The sequence below is a fragment of the Procambarus clarkii genome, chromosome 50 (genome assembly GCF_040958095.1).
Source record: "Procambarus clarkii isolate CNS0578487 chromosome 50, FALCON_Pclarkii_2.0, whole genome shotgun sequence".
Taxonomy (NCBI): domain Eukaryota; kingdom Metazoa; phylum Arthropoda; class Malacostraca; order Decapoda; family Cambaridae; genus Procambarus; species Procambarus clarkii.
Window position 1 is genome coordinate 11,393,334 of NC_091199.1, and position 23,701 is coordinate 11,417,034.

Consider the following 23,701-nt stretch of genomic DNA (forward strand, 5'->3'; position numbering starts at 1 on the left):
CAGCTCAAATAGCCTAGGGAAACCATGATACAGCTCAAATAGCCTAGGGAAACCATGATACAGCTCAAATAGCCTAGGGAAACCATGATACAGCTCAAATAGCCTAGGGAAACCATGATACAGCTCAAATAACCTAGGGAAACCATGATACAGCTCAAATAACCTAGGGAAACCATGAAACAGCACAAATGCCCTAGGGGAAACAATGATACAGCACAAATAGCCTACGGAAACCATGATTGCTATACCTATAGATAGCGAAGTCGAATGTCCATATATTGCTATATTTACGGTATGCATTGCTTAGGCTCATTTGAGAGGCTGGCGAGAGTCATTAGACAAGAACTAGCTAGTTTTTTACCTTGCAGGTAAGGTTGTGGGAACCGACCTGTGAGATTTATATTTATTTAATTTATATGAATTTATATTTACGTTAATTTATATACTTCGATAGCAATTTGTATAATGTTAAGTGGACTGTATTTCTGCAATAATCTCAATCTCACAAATCGATCCTCTACACATTAGGGGGGGTTAAATTAATATATATGCAGCCAATCAAACTACAGTAATAGACTACATACTATTAAACATTGAAGAGGTTCCTTATCTTATAGTACAGCAGGTTAGTCCACCAGGTATAACTAGGGTGTAGACACCAAATTATCCTCTTTGAGGTAGCTTCCATATCACCCAGTAACTGGTGCACAATCTTGCATCCTCGTCTTGACCTGTCAAAAGTGCGCTAGCTGTGAAGCCAGAATCCTATATATGACAAGCTATATCAGAGAAAACACTATACAGTACATGGAACATTAAAGACCTGGCTTAATTACCTTTAGTATGAGGCGATTTCGCGTTCTAACCGGCTAACCCTATATCCTGACATTAATGGCCATAAATGAATGATAAACGGGTTTCGGATAGACACTTAACTTGTATTTGTAGACAGCGTGTTGACAATGGTACACCTTTGGGTTCCATAACACTACGTCCAAGTAAATTTAACAGGAGCCGAATTTGCTCCCGTGTGAGCCTCTGGTCTCATATACAACAATGGCTGCTCTCCTTCCTCCACTCTGACGCCTGGCTTACATTGTCCAGATTTCAGAACGTGATAGAAGGGTCACATTTACTCTACTTTAATATTGATAATTAAGTTAATTTATATAAGATGTTTTTATGATGGTAAAGTCCAAAGACTTATGTATTTAAGAATAATTCCCAGCAGAATAGCTGGTGAATTATAATAGTATGTGGTGATGATATCCCGTTTTCTATAGACGGTAATTCCACTACAAGTTACGTTTTCTATGGGTAACTTGTTGGTAATACAGCAACAAATATTATCTGTCTGTATGATATATTAAATGGTGTCGGATTTTCCGACAAAGGTGACCGCTTACCTCACTCGGCGGGACTTTGTGGACCACCTCACCCACACCTCACCCGTGGATGGCGTGGTCGTGGTGGACCGTGACTACCTTCGTGGCAGGCGGGTCTTCGCTCGCGTCGCCGTCACGTATCGCTACGGACGCCCTCAAGATGAGGTGATGGGGCTGCCCTTCAGTAAGGAATTAGAGTTGGTTAACATCCAAGTTGCTCCCAATGTCAGTGACGAGGAGCTCACAAGTGCTCAAGACAGCCTCATCCAGAAACTTGGCGATAATGCCTACGCCTTCAGCGTCTCTCTGCCTCAGGACGCTCCTTGTTCTGTTACTATTGACAACGGGGATATGTCTGTAAGTATGAGATATTTATCCGTTTTATATATATATATTTGGCGTAACATGGGTGGTGTTCCATAGGTCTGGAATTCTTTTTCGTAAGTCTGGAACAATGTCATATTAGTCTGGCACTACGTGCCATTGGTCTGGAACACCATTACGGTGTTCCATAACACCTATGGAACACGCTTTGCATTTTCACATAATATATTCCTGTCAAATATTAAATGGTGATAATTTATACTCTCGCTAATCTTCATGATGCAATGTAACATGAATAATCTGTCGACTTTAACTTGACCAACAGAGCCATCCTATGGGTGTGATCTACGAGCTTAAGCTCTATGTGGCCAGCAGAAAGGTTGAGAGACCTCACAAGCATAACTCTGTGAGCTTTTCCGTGCGCCGGGTTCAGTTTGCCTCCCTCGAACACAATGTTTGCCGGCCCAAAACCTTGGTCAGCAAGAGCTTCACTTTCTCCCCCGGTAAGCTTGAGCTAGAAGCCAGCCTCGACAGGGGCATGTACTTCCACGGTGAGGTTGTGGAGGCTCATCTCAACATCAGCAACACCTCCAAGAAAACTGTCAAGAACATCAAGGCTCAGATTGTACAGGACGTGCAGGTGACGATGACCAATACCCATTTAAGCCGGGTTGTGGCCTCCCTCGAGTCTCGCGAAGGTTGTCCCATCCTTCCTGGAGCGAAAGTCACCCAGACCCTCAGCCTAGCTCCCCTGGCTTCCTCCTACAAGAATCGCTTCGGGGTCGCCTACGACGGCCACATGAAGGACGAAGACGTCAACTTAGCCTCTTCTACCGTACTTCCTGCTGATAGAACCGCCAGTGACACCCTGGGCATTATTGTGTCCTACTCTCTCCGTGTGAAGCTAGACTGTGGCGCCCTTGCTGGTGAGCTGCCTGCAGACTTACCCTTCAGGCTTATGCACCCTGACCCTGGCGCTAATATGGCCACCCTCCGCAGAGTGAAGTTCACTGACATGGAAATTCGAAGACTTTGCTAGGCTACGACGCTCGTCGAAGAATGAACTATTCGTATAAAATTTCATTTGTGCTCTTTGTAAATTTTTGTAATTATATTTTGAAATTGGATTTTAGTTATGTAATTGGCTCCAAAAATTCCGGTGAACTTTGTTTCTGTTATTTTTATTATATATACATATATATATATATACATATATATATATATATATATATATATATATATATATATATATATATATATATATATATATATATAATTTATTGAACGTTGAATTCTTAATAAAGTGAAAAAAAATATTTTGAGTATTTTTCCGCTCCCAAAATATTTTTGTAATTTGGGTTTAAAAATATATTTGTATCATTATTTAAAATTGAAACTTTAATGTCCTAATACAATTCCACCTGGATCTACATCTCCTGATCACGGGATAACACACATGGTTGCACAAACATTCCCAGGATTAACGCTGACCCAAATCCTCAGTATATTTCAATACCCTACAAAATAATATAACAATTCTATATCACCACCATTACACGGTACATCATTGTACTATAAGAATTTCTCTTAATAATTCCCGAAACGCTGAGCGTACTAGTGGCTTTACAAGACTGTAAATACCATGCTATGTATCCTCACAAACCCAATATACCTTCGTGTATGTAAATAAATAAATAAATAAATAAAAAATAAATAAATAAATAAATAATATCTCCACGAAAATCAATGGTTCTTTGTCACTATTTAGCTGTCCCAGTGATACTGTGCCCAGTATCGCTGATACAGCTGATTATTTATGACCAGCATTGGCACAATAGTTAACAAGTTTAAGATCTCACTCCCTGTCCCTCACAGCGTCATTCAAACTCCTTCCAAACGATGTACAAAAGGCAAAATGTATTTTCATATCTCTTGCCCAATTCCTCAGTAAATTCAAGATGAGGCTTCCTTATACCTCATAGCTATATTACACAGTGTTTCTGTGTAATATAGCTATATTTTACAGTGTTATTGATGAGGCTTCTTTATACCTCATTGCTATATTACAGTGTTTCTGTGTAATATAGCTATATTTCAGTGTTATTGATGAGGCTTCCTTATACCTCATAACTATATTACACAGTTTCTGTGTAATATAGCTATATTTCACAGTGTTTCTGCAGGAAATGCTATGCGTGTTAGTGGCTTTGCAAGAATGTAAAAACATCAATGCTCTGTAGTCTCATAAACCCAATGTACCTTCTTGTATATAAATAAATAAATCCTTGTCTAGACTGTGTCCACCATTGTCATACAAGTAATTCGTGTGATACTTTTTATTTTCTTGTCGTACGAAACTGATGACGATGGTGATGATGCCTCTCGGAACAGTAACATTGGATCGTGTAATCATCAACTAAAAAAGTAAATTATATCGTCTCCATACCATAAGAAGAATTAAATACAATAATAACTACATTCAGATAGACGGCATCCGCTGGGCCGTCGATGGCGACACTTGGCCCCTTCCCCCTTCTCCGGAGCACATAAATACCTCGAGCTTCGTCCCGCCGACGACACTCTCACCCAAGCCGTCGGAGGGAATACACTGTCCCTCCTCCTCTAGGTCATAACCGCCTTACAATCTCCTACATTTCTCGGCTTGTCGCAACAATTACTATGCAAATTACCTCCATAGCGACAATTTATCATCAAAGGAACATTGTTACGCATAGATACTAGGTCAAATAACTCTGTGAGCTCTTACCTTGATGTGGCGCCCTGGCGTCAGTTTCCCGCAAATTTGTTGACGTGCACGTCGCCATGTTAAGCCCGCCACGGTGCAGCGACTCTTCCTCTCCTCCCGCCGGCTCGTACCTTCAATTCCTCCCTGTTTGAGGAGCCGGCTGACCCTCGTGGGATCAACTGGATAGGATAGATGCCAAGATCTCGAAATGCAGGTCGCAAGTCCCACTGCTACTAGCTGAGTGAGGCTCTGGCCAATCACAGACCTCCTCCTCCTCCTCCTCGGGGCTACGTCACAGCCTATACCCTCTTCTGATTGGTTACCGGTGACGTCATCATTCCAAATCTAAGCGGCCTTCCGCTCCTTATTTGAAATTTTGAAATGTAGTCCGGTACTTTGACGCCTTGGATTATTATGTTGGATATAGTAAATTCCAGTCCCCATAGTCTGGTACCATTCCAGTCCCCATAGTCTGGTACCATTCCAGTCCCCATAGTCTGGTACCATTCCAGTCTCCATAGTCTGGTACCATTCCAGTCCCCATAGTCTGATACCATTCCAGTCTCCATAGTCTGGTACCATTCCAGTCCCCATAGTCTGATACCATTCCAGTCTCCATAGTCTGGTACCATTCCAGTCCCCATAGTCTGGTACCATTCCAGTCCCCATAGTCTGGTACAATTCCAGTCCCCATAGTCTGGTACCATTCCAGTCTCCATAGTCTGGTACCATTCCAGTCTCCATAGTTTGGTACCATTCCAGTCCCCATACTCTGGTACCATTCCAGTCTCCATAGCTTGGTACCATTCCAGTCCCCCGATAGTCTGGTACCATTCCAGTCTCCATAGTCTTGTACCATTCCAGTCCCCATACTCTAGTACCATTCCAGTCCCCATACTCTGGTACCGTTCCAGTCCCTATAGTCTGGTACCATTCCAGTCCCCATACTCTGGTACCATTCCAGTCCCCATAGTCTGGTACCGTTACAGTCTCCATACTCTGATACCATTCCAGTCCCCATACTCTGGTACCATTCCAGTCCCCATACTCTGGTCCCATTCCAGTCCTCATACTCTGGTAGCATTCCAGTCCCCATACTCTGGTACCGTTCCAGTCCCCATACTCTGGTACCATTCCAGTCCCCATAGTCTGGTACCGTTACAGTCTCCATACTCTGATACCATTCCAGTCCCCATACTCTGGTACCATTCCAGTCCCCATACTCTGGTCCCATTCCAGTCCTCATACTCTGGTAGCATTCCAGTCCCCATACTCTGGTACCGTTCCAGTCTCCATACTCTGGTACTATTCCAGTCCCCATAGTCTGGTACCATTCCAGTTTCCATGCACTGGATACACTTGAAATAGTAATCTTTAAACCCAAATTAATATAATCTAATCTTCTATGACAATTCAATGCTACGTTATAAAGAAAAACAAATCATAATAAAATTTGACTGGCCAATACTGTCCTCAAGAGACAAAACAGATGCTCATGACGTCACAACATCGCGGTCAAAATAGCCCCCAACATTAATCTGATAATTGATTAAATCAACCAGTTCATGTAAATCAGATCATTTTCTTATTAAATAATTAGCCAACATATTAATGGGTTATATCTATAAGTAACAGACTTTTGACGCCTCAAAAAAATCGTTGAAAGGATATAGTTTCTGACATGAGATGGCGGGCTCCCGGTCCCGACGCCATTGTAAATAAAGCCACGCACACGCCGTCGACTCGCACATCAGCTGCGCTTTATACAGCTCATCTGTTGTTAGCAGCTGTTTTTCGCCCACAAGACCTACATTACGGTCTTCCTCGCCTCCAAGACCTACATTAAGGCGTCTTCCTCGCCTCCAAGACCTACATTAAGGCGTCTTCCTCGTCTCCAAGACCTACATTAAGGCGCCTTCCTCGCCTCCAAGACCTACATTAAGGCGTCTTCCTTGCCTCCAAGACCTACATTAAGGCGCCTTCCTCGCCTCACACCACAAAGGTGAGCGAGATCCTGTACCAGTAAGTAGTAAATAACTTTGCAATGGTAGTTTTATTTAAAAGAGTCGCCGAGAGAGAGAGAGAGAGAGCGGTTACGAGGTATAATAACCAATTAACCAGTTTACAGCGTGGACGGTGAATGAGTTATCACATTATTATGTTATAGGTAAACCTTACCGGCAGAGGAAGTGCTGGACGGTCTCGGTTTACGGGAGACTTGAGGTCGTAAGGGAAGGGATAGTCTACCTACTGTGGGAGACGCCAGTCAGTAAAGCCCATCTGGTTTACCTATGAGACCCGACGCAGTATAGCTAAGGCTTTGCATATTGATAATTCTGATCCGATTTGTTGTTTTATTCGGCTATTAATCATAAAGAGAAAACTAAGGAATAGTTGAAGTAAACTGGTTTACATTTCAGTGCTGCTAATGGTCAGTTCTTGTTGTCCAATGGGCTATTTATGTTCGTAAAAAGGGATCGTGATCAGTCAGGATTTGACCAGAGAAATCAAATTAATATCAGTCAAATCTGAACGTAAGTTTTTTTAATTGACTGGATGATACAAATTCTTAATTCAATCCATAAAATTCCACTAACCCGCATTATTGTATGTGGTACCCGCTAAAGTCCAAATGTAGCTATACAGTCCACTACTCATGATAATTAATAACAAATTCATACATACAACAGTTCCCCCATGGTCTGGTATCATTCCAGTTCCCATTTATAAGTACCATTCCAGTCCCCATACTCTGGTACCATTCCAGTCCTCATATACAAGTACTATTCTAGTTCCCATACACAGGTACCATTCCAGTTCCCATAGGCAAGTCCCATTCCAGTTCCCATCCCAGTTCCAATACACAGGTATCATTCCAGTTCCCATACACAAGTACCATTCCAGTTTCAATACACATGTACTATTCCAGTTCATATACACAGGTACCATTTCAAGAGGCCTGGTCGAGGACCGGGCCGCGGGGACGCTAAGCCCCGAAACCATCTCAAGGTAACCATTTCAGTTCCAATACACGGGTACATTCCAGTTCCCACACACAAGTACTATTCCAGTTCCAGTACACAGGTACCATGCCACTCCTCCGTCAATACAAGGGTACCTTAGCACCTAATGTAGCACTTTAGACCAGTCAACTTACAACCGAAAGGTTCTAAGTTCGATTACCGCACAGGACGGACACGTTTGGGCACGTTTCCTTGTACCTGATACCTCTGTTTACCTAGCTATAGATGGATACCAAGGAGTTACGCAACTGTTGTGCATTGCATAGGCCGACCTCGATAATTCTCTTTAATTAACATGAAAGAAAACGGAACAACTGTTATTTTCAAACGCAAACTTATATATTTATGAGTAATTCATAACTAATTTGCCTACCACCTCTCACTCACCCACACACATCATTGCATCTCATCCATACGCAACGAATCTCATCCATAGCAAAGTAACGCATCTTTGTTTACTTCATCCATTAATCGGCAATTAAGTCCACTTTTTTATTATTGGGATATATCAGATACATGTTAAAACTGGAAGAGTAACTCTTTTGAACTAAGTGTAACCTGTTCTAGGTCAATATGAGTGTTTTTGGGCCTAGGATGGGCCAACTTGAGCCTTATGTAAAGTATATATAGTGATATGCTAGGGTGTTTCTGCCCGAAACGCTATGCGTGTTAGTGGCTTTGCAAGACTGTAAGAACACTTATAGGATTAAGGCTGTACAAGAATGTAAGAACTCTTGTATATATAAATAAATACAAAATAAAAAACACCAATATTATGCCCTTTCACGAACCCAAGGTACCTTGTAAATAAATAAGTAAATTAGGCTTATACATGCTTAGGTTTGCTTAAAAATTCAAATTCAAATTTGTATTCAAAAGTGTGTGGACAAAGAATTTATAAATTTATTTATATATATATATATATATATATATATATATATATATATATATATATATATATATATATATATATATATACATATATATATATATATATATATATATATATATATATATATATATATATATATATATATATATATATATATATATATATATATATATATATATATATATATAAAAAGACACCTAGAGAGAGAGTCAGTACTCCGATTTACACATGAAAATAGTGAAAATAACAGTCTGCCATTCTTGGATGTACTAATAACAAAAACAGGAACCTCTTTAAGCACCAACGTATATACCAAGCCCACCAACATAGGATTATGCCTTAACGGTAGAAGTGAGTGCCCCCAAAGATACAAAGCCAGTGTTCTCAATGCTTATATTCGTCGAGCGCTTACCCACTGCTCTGAATGGAGCAACGTGAGTAGAGAGTTTGAAAGAGTAACTCAGGTATTGGTGAACAACGGATATAGCAACGCGGAAATAAACGCTGCTATAAGAAGACACTTGGACCGTTGGTATAATTCAGAACCTAGAACAGAAACCACAACACCCCCAATAAAATTATATTACAAATCAACCATGCACAGTGAACATATAAAAGAGGAAAGAATAATGAAAGAAATAATCCGTAAAGGAGTAAAAAGCACTACTCCTAACCAAAACATAAACCTGATAATATTCTACAAAACCAAGAAGACTTCCGAACTCCTTATCAAAAACAGCCCGAAGCCGACGGAGAACCCTCTACAGCAGTCAAGCGTTGTATACATGTACACTTGCCCCCACGAAGGATGTAACCTTCAATGTAAGTACATAGGTATGACGTCGACCAAGCTGACGAGGCGTTTGACATGCCATCTTCAATCTGGTGCCCCTAGGAATCACATGAGACAAGCCCATGACATTACTCTAACAAGAGAAATGTTGAACAAGAATACTTGCATAATAGACAAAACCCAAGATTCAAGAAGATTACAAATTCTTGAGGCAATTCACATAAGAATAGAGCGACCTACCATGAACACCCAAATCACGGAACTATTTACTCTACCCACCATGAGAGTAAGGACAAGACAAGAACATATCGATGCCAACACAGAAGACAATGTCCAACATAACAGGCCAATTACACTGGATTAATCTTTGTGTTTGGATAGGAGATGCCTCGTATGGGCCAATAAGCCTTCTGCAGCCCCTATGTTTATCCCTTATGTATCCCCCCATGTTTTTCACCTTCATTGTATTATCACCTGACCTAATGCGGGTATAAAATCAACTAGTATTGTAAGATCTGTTCACTTGAGAATGAACCATGGAGGTTCGAAACGTCGTGCAAATTATACAAATAAGTGTAATACACTCTATAGTAAATCACTTCTTTTCTTCACCTTAAAAGTACGAAAATGAGTTTTGGAGAACTCCTATTCCAATTAAGCCCTGATGCTAAGAAAATAGTTAGAGGGATAGAAGCCCTAAACCAGAAAATAATAAATACAGAATATGCGGTCATATTCAATGAAACATGTTTGAAAGAAAACCTGCTGCCAGTATACACCAATATATATATATATATATATATATATATATATATATATATATATATATATATATATATATATATATATATATATATATATATATATATATATATATATATATATATATATATATATATATATATATATATATATATATAAATATACAAGAAGTTACATTGGAGGTTTGGAGGTTAACAGAGACTACAGAAAATAAGTTGAATTAACATTCTTGTAAAGCCACTAGCACGCATAGCGTTTCGGGCAAGTCCTTAAACTAACAGAATTTTTTTGATAAAAAAATGTTAGCATGTATTTTACAGCATTTCTTTACAGGTACAGACAATTTTAAGTAGAATAATTACAGTAAAATCAACAAAAAATGTATACAGGTAATTTGAAGAAATTTTGACACAAAAGCAGATCAGAATAATACACAATAATAACAATAAATAAATAAATAAATAAATGTTTATTTAGGTAAGGTACATACATAAAGAGATTTTACAAAGTTTGTTGGATTAATAGATAGAGCTAGTACATACAATGCCTAAAGCCACTATTACGCAAAGCGTTTCGGGCAGTACACAATACACAATAAAGAAACAAGGATCACTAGGTACATGAGGATATATGAATATTAGAGTAATGCACAGTTGTGGGGGATAGGAGTTACACAAACTAATGAAGCCACTTTTACCCAAAGCTTTTCTGGCAAAAACTTAAACTCATTTGGAAAATTTATAAATATTTAAAGGTTTGGAGGGTTAAATACCTGATGCTAAATGAGAAAGAAGTAAGCAAACAATGGAAAAAGTTCAAGAAAAATAAGATAAATACAATAAAAAGGTGAGTAATAAAAATATGAGTTAATAAAAAAAAGAGTTAATAAAATAACAATAAAATAATAATAGTGTTAACTTTATAAAATAACAATAAAATGTTAACAATAATAATAAATAATAATAATAATAATAATAATAATAATAAATAGCCTACAATAAAAAAAACTTGTAGGCTTCTTCCTTGTGATCTCTATAAAAATATTACTACAAATAATTTATTATCAAGTTCAAATAAGTTTGAGACAATAAGCTATATCTCAAATGGAGAGAAAGAGGCTATTGCTTTAGGCTATTGGTACCCCTCCTCTACTTCAGGTCCCTCACGAGGCTCACAAAACCATACAGTACACAAGTTATACATTACATTACACACTCTAATTACATTACACATACTAATTACATTACACACTCTAATTACATTACACATACTAATTACATTACACACTCTAATTACATTACACACTAATTACATTACACACACTAATTACATTACACACTCTAATTACATTACACACTCTAATTACATCACACTAATTACATCACACACTCTAATAGCCATCTCGAGTTTATTGTCTGTCTGCAACAGTCCATTTTTGTACGTTCATTGAACGTACACTGGACGTTGCTCTGAGTTGTACTATTTGCATGACTGGTTGCAATCATTATATGAGAAAAACATTAACATATAAAAAACTTCACACACACTCCAGTGCTTGGATTCATCTAGCAGTTAATTAGCCACTTTCGAAGCCTGTAGATCTTTCCAAAATCATGGCGGCTTTCTATGGATTTATTAATCATGAATTTCCAAGGTCATAAATTTGTTTTGTAAATACAGACTAAAGCGTCTTGCTTGAGCAAAGATGTACAGGTTTCGTAAGTAGGCATTGTAGACTTCACTTACATCATAAACTGCACTCTTCGCCTACATCATAATCCTTAGACTACATCATACAACAGAATGGACATACATTCACTTGAATGAGTACAGTGAAGTTAATCAAAGATAACTGACAAACTAACTTTAAGTTAAAATTAACTAACAAAGAAATTAACAAAGTTAATTCCAGGAATTAGAAATCTTTCCTTATGAAGAGAGGTTAAAAAAATTAACTTACTTCCATAAAAAAGTGATGAGTTAGGGGTGCCAAGGCTGAAGTGTACAAATAGATAAAAGAATATATATATATATATATATATATATATATATATATATATATATATATATATATATATATATATATATATATATATATATATATATATATATATCCCCACATTGGCACCAGAGGTGGTACCCTCACAAACTTTTATATATATATATATATATATATATATATATATATATATATATATATATATATATATATATATATATATATATATATATATATATAAAGGATAATAATACATTAAACATACCAATAGAAAATGGAACACAATACAATGGGTATAAATTTGATAAGTTTAGATTCAGGAAAGACCTGGGTAAATACTGGTTTGAAAACACGGAGGTTGAATTATGGAACAAATTACCGGGTAAAATAATCGACTTAGAATCACTTGATTAGCTCAAGCGTTGGTTAGATGCATATATGAATTATTTTTGGGTAGATATAAATAGAAGCTGCTCTCGTATGGGGCCAATAGGCCTTCTGTAGCCTCCTGTCTTTTTCAGCTCCTACGTCATTTACGTCACAAGCCTTAGACGTCATCAACGTCACAAACCTTAGACGTCATCTATGTCACAAGCCTTAGACGTCGTCAACGTCACAAGCCTTAGACGTCGTCAACGTCACAAGCCTTAGACGTCATCTATGTCACAAGCCTTAGACGTCGTCAACGTCACAAGCCTTAGACGTCGTCAACGTCACAAGCCTTAGACGTCATCTATGTCACAAACCTTAGACGTCATCTATGTCACAAACCTTAGACGTCATCTATGTCACAAGCCTTAGACGTCGTCAACGTCACAAGCCTTAGACGTCATCTACGTCACAAACCTTAGACGTCATCTGTCACAAACCTTAGACGTCATCTATGTCACAAGCCTTAGACGTCGTCAACGTCACAAGCCTTAGACGTCATCTATGTCACAAGCTTTAGACGTCATCTGTCACAAACCTTAGACGTCATCTATGTCACAAGCCTTAAACGTCGTCAACGTCACAAGCCTTAGACGTCATCTGTCACAAACCTTAGACGTCATCTATGTCACAAGCCTTAGACGTCGTCAACGTCACACGCCTTAGACGTCGTCAACGTCACACGCCTTAGGCGTCGTCAACGTCACAAGCCTTAGACGTCGTCAACGTCACAAGTCTTAGACGTCATCTACGTCACAAGCGTCAGACTTCCGTCTAGGTCAGTGCCAACATTCCTGGCTCTCAGCTAAAGGCATTAAAGCACAGACCTGGTTTCACATCCAGTTTTGAACGCAGCAGTTCACAACCTTCAAAGGCTTCTTGCTAAATTGATGTTTACAATTTGAATCTCTATACATATCGACTCATATTTCATTCTCCGAGATGTATATACATCCTTGTATAAGATATTCAAGGATATATATACAGCCAAAGATATTCAGGATATTTTTCAAGTATACTTGAATCCTATGTTCAAGACTAAAGTATTCTTTCTGATTGGTCCGTATAGACTGATTGATGATTGATAAAGATTAAGCCACCCAAGAGGTGGCACGGGCATGAATAGCCCGTAAAGTATAGACATGTGGAGTTGATATGTACCTAAGCCTTTCGAGGTTTCCCTAGGGACCTGGGCCAACTATGGACCTTATCCCATGATGCAAACCCATAACAGATGCCTAAATCCTTGTTCCCATTTTTCTGATAAGTGAACCAATTAAAAAAAAAATCAATCAATTAAATAAGCATCAATTAAAAAAGAAACATTGCCCAACGGTTCCCGGTTGTCCGGGAACTGAACCCGGGACCCCCTTTGTTGTGAGGAGAGGACGTATTTGCAGTTTACATTTAGAGCTAAATATGTTAAAATACAATTGAATACCTATAAGGTAAACCATATTATTGAGACGAGAGCGAAAGTCTGATTGAGGATCTGAATAAGCTGCAGATACGTGAGTGCGTGAGTGTGTGCGTGCAGGTGTGTATAAGCGTGCGGGTGTGTATATGCGTGCGGGTGTGAGTGCATGCGGGCGTGAGCGCGTTCCCGTGCATGAGTAGGCGTGAGAGGTGAAGTGTGATCCAGCTTAGTGACTAACGGGATCATGAGAGGGTCGAGGTATAAGAGTCTTCCCCGGGGCCCCGACCCGCCAGTGCCCCAGGGGAAGCGTGTGTGTCAACTACGTCACTCCAGCTGCTGAATCAGTACCAGATATACTTCCATGACGAACGCCATCAAGGTTTACAAGAAAACTGCACCCAATGGTTAGCATATGTTATAAGTCGCCCCTATTATACGATGATACAGTACAAATAGCCTAGGGAAACCATGATTGCCTATAATGATGTCAATTGTCCATATATTGTTATATTTACGCTATGCATTGTTTACCTGCTTGATGGGGTTCTGGGAGTTGTTCTACCCAAGCCCGAGGCCAGGCTTGACTTGAGATAGTTTGGTCCACTAGGCTGTTACTTTAAGCGGCCCGCAGGCCCACACATCCACCACAGCCCGGTTGGTCCTTGGGCTCATTTGAGAGGATGAGGAGAGTCAGCAGACAAGAACTAGCTAGTTTTTTACCTTGCAGGTAAGGTGACCGCTTACCTCAGTCGGCGGGACTTCGTGGACCACCTCACCCACACCTCACCCGTGGATGGCGTGGTCGTGGTGGACCGTGACTACCTCCGTGGCAGGCGGGTCTTCGCTCGCGTCGCCGTCACGTATCGCTACGGACGCCCTCAAGATGAGGTGATGGGCCTCAAGTTCAGCAAGGAGCTCGAACTGGTGAATGTAGAAGTTGCTCCCAACGGTATCTTAAAGGAGCTCACTGATGTCCAGGAACGCCTCGTCAAGAAGCTGGGTGGCAATGCCTACGCCTTCAGCGTGGAGGTGCCACAGAACGCACCTTGCTCAGTCACCCTTGAGAAAGGGGACGATATGGAAGTAAGTGACGTTTTCTTTAAAACCAAGGACGCTATATTTCTGCCACACAAAAATAATGTATATTATAAATAATAATAATAAGTAATAGTAATGTCTACTCACAGACATAATAACATAGGATAAAATCTCACATTTGTGTATCTGTGAGATTTATGTAAAGAAACTACTTCAATGAACAGTGTAGTGTAAACTACTTCAAGTCTTTCACACTCTCCTGAGTGCTGAGCTGTTTTGATTAGACGCTGAGATGTAAATCTCGTCCTAATCACACACTCAGACCTTGACAAAGCACTCAGGAGAGTGCGAAAGACTGAATTTTTTAAAGAAGATGTAATTTCATTACATACATCTTACAAAATTCACAAGTGTGGGTTTCTATCCAATAATAATATTTATAATTATTAAGACTAGCGTACATACACACACTGACCGGCCTCTCACGGTGTTCAGAAGAAAACTCGACAAACACCTCCTTAAGATACTGCTTGCGGCTGCGAGCAGCCGCGTCCAACAGCCAGGTTGACCAGACCACCGACCAACCAGGAGGCTTGGTCAGAGACCGAGCCGCAGGGACCTTGACCACCGGAATCACCGGAAGGTAACTACATACATAGGTTACGAGAACAGTGAAAGGTTCCTATGGAAGGACGTGTACAGTGTCTAGCATCACCCATAAGTAGAGCGTCTCGGACATAAACTACACTAAAAACAGTGATTGCTTCAGGCGAGTGTTTTCTGGAAACTAACACAATGTAGTAATATCAATAAATTATATTGCATATATTAAAAACTAGGGGTGGTAATAGAAGGAAAATTACTTGACTTTACCTGAGGGTCACTAACACTCTTGAGTGCCCTTGACAAGTACAGAAAGCCACCGGCTTGTCAAACGTCCCCCCCCCATTTGTCTTGAATTCTCATGTGTTCAGGGAGACTCTGCAAGGTCTTCCGCGAATACCCTTTATTCTCTTCTCCGAGACTAAGGGTCCCTACAATTACACCAGAGGTGACACTCCTACTAAAGAATTTTATATAATAAAATAATGAATGTTGTGGGGGACAGGAAGCCTGTGTATATATATGTCTACTTTAGGCTTGTATGAAGGTCCCCCAAAGCCGATCCTCACCAAGATGCAGCCCCCACAACAGTTGCCTGACTCCCGGGTACCTATTTACTTTTAGGTGAATAGGACATTAGGTAAAAGGAAAAGCGAACAATCATTTCTGTCCCTCCCGGGATTCGAACCTGGAATTCCCGAGTGTAAACCATAACGAACCGAACTGTATTTCTGACTACTGGGGTCAGTACCTTATTCAAGTAACTTAATAATACCACTAATGTTTAAGGAACATGATCAAAAGTTTGGTAATTTATTGTAGTTTGAAGTATAATGCCTTATTTAGGTTCCCTCGACAGATTTGATAACAATGAGTCTAAATGAGTCTTCTTATCGTAGGGAATAGATACTCAGCTTGCGGTGAATACTCACTGAGAGATTAATTTAGCCCTGAACTGTGACCAGGACTAAAGTATTGTTGCTGGTTGGTCAGTAAGGTATTGTGGTGGCCTTAATAACCCTCCAGAGGTTGATAGGCCTTAAGCGAACAGCAAACTTGCTGGTTGGTCAGAAAGGTATTGTGGTGACCTTAGTAACTCTCCAGAGGTTGATAGGCCTTCAGCCCAACACCAAACTTGCTGGTTGGTCAGTAAGGTACTGTGGTGGCCCTTAATAACCCTCCAGAGGTTGATTGGCCACAAGTTAAACAGCAAACCAAAGTTATATTTGTGCTAATAGTTATATTTCTCGTGTTACAACTCCAGAGTCAGCCTCTGGGAGTGACTTTCAACCTCAAGCTTTACGTGGCTCACCAGAAGGAGAAGATCCACAAGAGAAACTCCGTAAGCTTCGCCGTCCGCAAGATTCAACTAACGTCTCTCCACTCCAGGATCCGTCAGCCCAAGACGGTTGTGAGCAAAGGCTTCACTCTATCTCCAGGGCGACTGTCTCTCGAGGTCAGCCTCGATAAGGAAGTGTTCTGCCACGGACAGGCAGTAACGGCACACCTGTTAATCAGAAACGCTTCCAAGAAAACCGTGAAGAGTCTCACTGCACAGATTGTGCAACACGTTGAGGTTACAATGCTCAACAGACTTCTCTGTTGTGATGTGTGTTCTCTAGAGACCCGCGAGGGGTGCCCGGTGACCCCAGGAGCCAATCTCTCCAAGTCCTTCTCCCTCTCCCTTGTTCCTCCTGCCAAGAAGCGCTTTGGCGTCGCTCTAGACGGTCGACTTAAAGACGAGGATGCAAACCTTGCCTCTTCCACAATGGCGGCAGCCGGGAGGAGAATCAGCGACGCCTTAGGCTTTATCGTGTCCTATTCGTTTCGTGTGGTGCTGAAGTGCGGCGCCATTGGTGGCGAGCTGACTGCTGATCTGCCATTCCAACTGGTACACCCAGACCCTTCGACTCGCAGAGCCCCTCTCCGCAAGACGCACTCCTTTGAATTTGAAGAATTTAATCGCCTCCGAAGGAGCCAGTCGGCCGGAGACGAATAATGCAGAAGAGTGCAGCGTCTGGCTGACATATATGACTCTCACGAGAGAAGCTCTGCAGGAGAAAACATCGAAGCTATGCAGTTGGGATCGAAGTTGCATCCTCGCACTCAATATTCTCACACAGGTACATCACCTTCATTCATGTGATTGTATTGTGACATTCTTCATGTTATTGTCTACACATTATAACTGTAATGGATGCTAACACAGTCTCGTTGAACGTTTAATTGAATTGTTCAGTGTATAAAGACAGCATTGTAAATTGCAGAAAGACCCTTGTAAAAGGCGTTAAGGCAGCATTGTGCCATAAAATAGTGACAGCATTGTGTCACTAAGCTTGTACAATGTCTTAGAAATACTGGTTAATTGTACAATGTACCAGAAATACTGGTTAATTGTACAATGTACCAGAAATACTGGTTAATTGTACAATGTACCAGAAATACTGGTTAATTGTACAATGTACCAGAAATACTGGTTAATTGAGTTTAAATGTTCCCAAAACCTTTTAATAATGAACAAACGACTTTTGTTATCAGAACTGTTCACCTGCAACTCATTACAAGGAATGTGTCTTCGTGTATCCAAACTCATCTCAGGTATTGAATCAAGAAAACAAAAATTATGAAAAAATGTAGAACAATTCCAGACAGAAAAAGTATAGATGATTTGTCATCGTTTCTTCACTGTTCGCCCCAGTAATTAGGGATCTGTATGGTTGTAAAACTTATAACTGATCGTGTTCTAAGTGGAAACATGGCTCTTTATGTAACCTAACCGGTTTCAGTACCTGGCCTGTCTTAAAATCCAACATAAATATTAACAGTATGGAAAATACAGCTCTTTCAAAAATATTTTTATATTTTGTTTAAATAAAGATTGTTGAAATACAGATATTGAATCGTACTTTTGTTTTAATTCCCGATTTTCATTTCAAATAAGACTGAATTAATAGTAAGAATTATTCCTAAATTGAATAAACATAAAATTTGAATCTAAAAATTAATTTAGTTGGGTATACTGAGAGGTGTACCCAACTTAAAGGTGTATGTAGACCGACAGTTTACTTTAGTCCTGGACAATGTTCAGGACTGAAGTATACTTGATGGTGGTCAGTAAGGTATTGTGGCGGCCTTAATAACCCTCCAAAGATTGGTAGGCCTATCAAGCCCAAGTCCAAACTTCATAGTGCATTAGTAAAGTCCTCATTTGCCCATATGAAATAAATGTTACTTTACTAGGCTGTGAGCTTAGTAGTTGACCAGACCACACTAGAAGGTGAAGGGACGACGACGTTTCAGTCCGTCCTGGACCATTCTCAAGTCGATAGTGATGAATCGTTGAACACAATCGACATGAGAATGGTCCAGAACGGACCGAAACGTCGTCGTCCCTTCACCTTCTAGTGTGTGGTCTGGTCAACATTCTTCAACCACGTTATTTTGACTCATCGCGAGCTTAGTAGGTTATCTTGAGATGATTTCGGGGCTTAGCGTCCCCGCGGCCCGGTCCTCGACCAGGCCTCCTTTTTGTTACACATCCCCCAGGAAGCAGCCCGTAGCAGCTGTCTTAACTCCCAGGTACCTATTTACTGCTAGGTGAACAGGTTCATCAGGGATAGAAGAAACTGCTCATTTGTTTCCGCCTCCGCCAGGGATCGAACCCTGAACCTTAGGACTACGAATACCGAGTGCTGTCCACTCAGCCGTCAGGCCCCCTTTCAGATTGCCCCAGAGAACTAACTATAATCTTTATACGAGCTTGTGAAAACCCATTACATTAATAAGGTTCATTTTTAATCATTTGTTTTATGATATCTCGATTGTTAACTGTCACATTATTAACAAAATAGGATTTTATCCATTTCACTTCTAACAATAATGCTTCATTATGAGTATATTTATAAGTCACTGCAATGTTAAATATATACATAAGGTAGTTGAAAATCCGTTTGTTAAACTTTTGTTGAGAGGTGTATTGGAGGTGATATCTTATATTTATAATGAACGTGTATGAGTACCCACAGTGGAGAGGAAAATTAAAATAATGCAAGCGTTTTCGTGTTTAAACATACAGTATTTCCAAAGAGTACAATTGTTATCGTACAATTGTAAGAGTACAATTCTTGTACAATTGTAAGAGTCCAAGAATTGTACCGCCCTTGAAAATGTGTTAAAATCACTCAATAATTGCTCAGAATATTTTCATTTTATCTTTCCTATGTGGATACATACGCATAACTGAATTGCGTGTTCTTGTGATTTACATCATTTAAAAAGAAACGCGTTCACATTTATGTGTCTTGGCCGCAAGTCGACGCCATTATCAACATATCTATGCAATGTGGTGTTTCCCACTGACTCAGCACTATGTGTTCCTTCCTTATGTAACACATTTCTCATACACCATTACAACCCTCTTTTGGGGAGTAGGGTCCAAAACCTGAGAAAGAAAAGTGTATATATATTCCCCTCTATGTCGTCATTACTCTTGAAACACTACTAATCTAACCTAACACCACCACCCCTACCATCAACTTTACTCAACCTAACCTAATGAACTTTAACATAAGAGATTGATTGATTGATGAAGATTAAGCCACCCAATCTTCATCAATTACCCAAGGGCACGGGCATGAATAGCCCGCAAGTGGTAGATTTGTTTGTGATCTTTGGTCGTGACCAATAAACTCGCCCCTCGGGGCAAAATTAAATTAAATTATATGGTGTGAATGACGCGTGTCATGTTACTATACCACAAATGTCGTTGTTGGTACAGGTTTTAGACCCTACTGCACTGGGGCCCACAAAGGGGTGGAGAAGATTGTATATAAGCTCCCGACGAGAGAACACCGTCAGCACTTGGTGCCTGACGCCTGCAGGAGGAGGAGGATGAGGTCTGGCGGTGGCGTGCCGTTGTTGTTGGCGGTGGTGGCGGGCGCCTGTGTGCTCTCACTCGCTCAACTGGAAAACCTTCAGGCAGTAGAATGTCCTTTCCCAGGTGAGTTGACTTCAAGTTAATTTTTTCCCTAGGTGAGTCGACTTCAAGTTAATTTTTTCCCAGGTGAGTCTACTTCAAGTTAATTTTTTTCCCAGGCGAGTCTACTTCAACTTATTTTTTTTCCCTGGCGAGTCTACTTCAAGTTCACTCTTTTCCCAGGCAAGTATTTCAAGTTCATTCTTTTCCCAGGTGAGACTACTTCAAGTTAATTTTTTTCCCAGGTGAGTCTACTTCAAGTTAATTTTTTCCCAGGTGAGTCTACTTCAAGTTAATTTTTTCCCCAGGTGAGTCTACCTCAACGTCATTCCTTTCCTCAAAATAGTGCAAACATTGTTATATTAAACATCAACAACAATAATACAGCCTGTTAATTTTACAAACAACCTGCTGTCATTAGCTATTCCACCTCACAATTACATATACAAATTACTAAATGTGTGTACTGGAGGCCACCTTTTAATAATGCCTTTAATTAATCATTCTATAATATGCATAGCGTGTGTATGCAAATTGCATATTTAAATTGACATAGGCAGTTTCTATTGCAGGAGCTTGTGCAGACGATTCCTTTAATTGCTTGAAGAACGTCCAGAAAAAATGGTCTGTTGTCTGAGTCGGGGTGAGAGTTGGGGTGAGAGTTGGGAAGAGTTGGGGTGAGAGTTGGGACGATTAGGGGTGAGAGTCTGGGTGAGGGAATATGGCGTGTATGAGAGAAAGAGCAGGTGGCTCCCTGACAAAGGGTCTCAGCATATCTTATCCCGACCTTCAAGAATATGCATACATTCAGATACACTCACACACACACAGACGCACTCACAAACAAGTACGTGCAGTTATCTTCATGTATATGTACACACACACACACACACACATATACACTCATGTACACAAACCTGCAGATGCTCTCGCTTATACGTACATGTAAGCGAATGCGTATACATATACACACTCAGACCTATAAGATAGAATGTCTGTCTGTGTCTGTCTGGTCAAGGTAAGCGGCCAGAGACTTGTCGCTAGCCTCACGAAACTTTGCAGTGTAGAGGGTCTGGGTTTCGGGCAGTACATAGGGTGGTCGTAGATGTCCTCTATGTCCCCTCTTTGCCGGAAATGACAGGTTACACTAAATTCCAACTCTTCTTCTGGAACCTGTAATTTTATTTCCTGTGCTTGAAGGTGGTGATTGGGAGACACAAGGGAGTGGGGAGAGATTGGGAGGACATGGGTAAAGAGTGAGGGTTGATTGGGACAGAGGGGAAAGAGGGCAGACAGACCCGTCGTGGATTCGAACTTGGGTTGCCAGTGGTGTTCCCCATTTGTGTTGTATCAGATGGGCAGGAGGTGGTGTCAGAGGGACAGGAGGTGGTGTCAGAGGGACAGGAGGTGGTGTCAGAGGGACAGGAGGTGGTGTCAGAGGGACAGGAGGTGGTGTCAGCGGGGCAGGAGGTGTTGTCAGAGGGACAGGAGGTGTTGTCAGAGGGACAGGAGGTGGTGTCAGAGGGACAGGAGGTGGTGTCAGCGGGGCAGGAGGTGTTGTCAGAGGGACAGGAGGTGGTGTCAGAGGGGCAGGAGGTGTTGTCAGAGGGACAGGAGGTGGTGTCAGCGGGGCAGGAGGTGGTATCAGCGGGACAGGAGGTGGTGTCAGAGGGACAGGAGGTGGTGTCAGAGGGACAGGAGGTGGTGTCAGAGGGACAGGAGGTGTTGTCAGAGGGACAGGAGGTGGTGTCAGAGGGACAGGAGGTGGTGTCAGAGGGACAGGAGGTGGTGTCAGAGGGACAGGAGGTGGTGTCAGAGGGACAGGAGGTGGTGTCAGAGGGACAGGAGGTGTCAGAGGGACAGGAGGTGTTGTCAGCGGGGCAGGAGGTGGTGTCAGAGGGACAGGAGGTGTCAGAGGGACAGGAGGTGGTGTCAGAGGGACAGGAGGTGTTGTCAGAGGGACCGGAGGTGGTGTCAGAGGGACAGGAGGTGGTGTCAGCGGGGCAGGAGGTGTTGTCAGCGGGGCAGGAGGTGGTGTCAGAGGGACAGGATGTGGTATCAGCGGGACAGGAGGTGGTGTCAGAGGGACAGGAGGTGGTGTCAGAGGGACAGGAGGTGGTGTCAGAGGGACAGGATGTGGTATCAGCGGGACAGGAGGTGGTGTCAGAGGGACAGGAGGTGGTGTCAGAGGGACAGGAGGTGGTGTCAGAGGGACAGGATGTGGTATCAGCGGGACAGGAGGTGGTGTCAGAGGGACAGGAGGTGGTGTCAGAGGGACAGGAGGTGGTGTCAGAGGGACAGGATGTGGTATCAGCGGGACAGGAGGTGGTGTCAGAGGGACAGGAGGTGGTGTCAGAGGGACAGGAGGTGGTGTCAGAGGGACAGGATGTGGTATCAGCGGGACAGGAGGTGGTGTCAGAGGGACAGGAGGTGGTGTCAGAGGGACAGGAGGTGGTGTCAGAGGAACAGGATGTGGTATCAGCGGGACAGGAGGTGGTGTCGGAGGGACAGGAGGTGGTGTCAGCGGGACAGGAGGTGGTGTCAGAGGGACAGGATGTGGTATCAGCGGGACAGGAGGTGGTGTCAGAGGGACAGGAGGTGGTGTCAGAGGGACAGGAGGTGGTGTCAGAGGGACAGGAGGTGTTGTCAGAGGGACAGGAGGTGGTGTCAGAGGGACAGGATGTGGTGTCAAAGGAACAGTGCGGGAAGTACTCAACTGTTAATGATCTTGTGTGTTGTCAGAGGGACAGGAGGTGGTGTCAGAGGGACAGGAGGTGGTGTCAGAGGGACAGGAGGTGTTGTCAGAGGGACAGGAGGTGGTGTCAGAGGAGCAGTGCGGGAAGTACTCAACTGTTAATGATCTTGTGTGTTGTCAGAGGGACAGGAGGTGGTGTCAGAGGAGGAGTGCGGGAAGTACTCAGCGTGTGAATGGACGGACGGAGTCTGCCATGTAGTGGACAACGCCGTTGGTGGCTACGTCGTCCAGGGCCCGCCAGAGGTCACCACCAGAGGCTTCAAGGTAACTATCACACTCAGTCATCCATCTATCCTTAAGTCGTGAATATAAATGCTGATTATTTCCGTCTAACCATCAACTTTGATGTGACATGCGTCTATCCATCACTCATAATGTGGCTCTATAAGATGTCTATCTTTTATAAATAATACATTCTTATTTACAGTTAATCAATACTTATCGAACAATACCTTTTATGTTGCTGTTGAGTGATCAATTCAAGATGCAGTCATTTTCCCAAAAGTATTCAATCATCCGTCAAGCAATTCTTTCTATTGATAATTACCTTAACTGAATAT

General features: G+C 41.6%; 4 protein-coding genes and 1 pseudogene across 6 annotated transcripts in view; 3 read left to right on the plus strand and 2 right to left on the minus strand.

Annotated features, from left to right (window-relative positions):
• Positions 1–4,718, minus strand: part of LOC123748251 (arrestin homolog) — a 49,121-nt gene extending 44,403 nt beyond the window's left edge. Inside the window, 1 exon segment of the mRNA XM_069303557.1 lies at positions 4,477–4,718. The gene's annotated coding sequence lies outside the window, so the exon portion shown is untranslated.
• On the plus strand, positions 236–4,342 carry LOC123772794 (arrestin homolog; annotated as a pseudogene).
• Positions 4,719–4,800: 82 nt separating the features above from the next.
• On the minus strand, positions 4,801–5,601 carry LOC138351650 (uncharacterized). The gene has a single exon (XM_069303657.1). It carries the CDS (start codon positions 5,599–5,601, stop codon positions 4,801–4,803), a length of 801 nt encoding a protein of 266 aa, XP_069159758.1.
• Positions 5,602–5,975: 374 nt separating this feature from the next.
• LOC123772676 (arrestin homolog) lies at positions 5,976–18,316 on the plus strand. Of its 3 annotated transcripts, none has more exons than XM_069303562.1 (3): positions 5,976–6,477; positions 14,498–14,853; positions 16,676–18,316. In XM_069303562.1, exons 2-3 carry the CDS (start codon positions 14,662–14,664, stop codon positions 17,408–17,410), a joined length of 927 nt encoding a protein of 308 aa, XP_069159663.1. In that variant the 5' UTR covers positions 5,976–6,477; positions 14,498–14,661; the 3' UTR covers positions 17,411–18,316. The 3 variants fall into 3 exon arrangements, with proteins under 3 accessions (XP_069159663.1, XP_069159662.1, XP_045621916.2); XM_069303561.1 differs by having other exon boundaries at positions 5,976–6,457; XM_045765960.2 differs by lacking the exon at positions 5,976–6,477 and adding an exon at positions 14,132–14,174.
• The window catches only part of LOC123772674 (sucrase-isomaltase, intestinal), a 59,173-nt gene continuing 52,942 nt past the window's right edge, over positions 17,471–23,701 (plus strand). Inside the window, exons 1-3 of the mRNA XM_069303658.1 lie at positions 17,471–17,534; positions 20,189–20,410; positions 23,263–23,405. Of these exons, the coding sequence (XP_069159759.1) occupies positions 17,486–17,534; positions 20,189–20,410; positions 23,263–23,405 (414 nt within the window). The 5' untranslated portion in view covers positions 17,471–17,485. The remainder of the gene's footprint in view (positions 17,535–20,188; positions 20,411–23,262; positions 23,406–23,701) is intronic.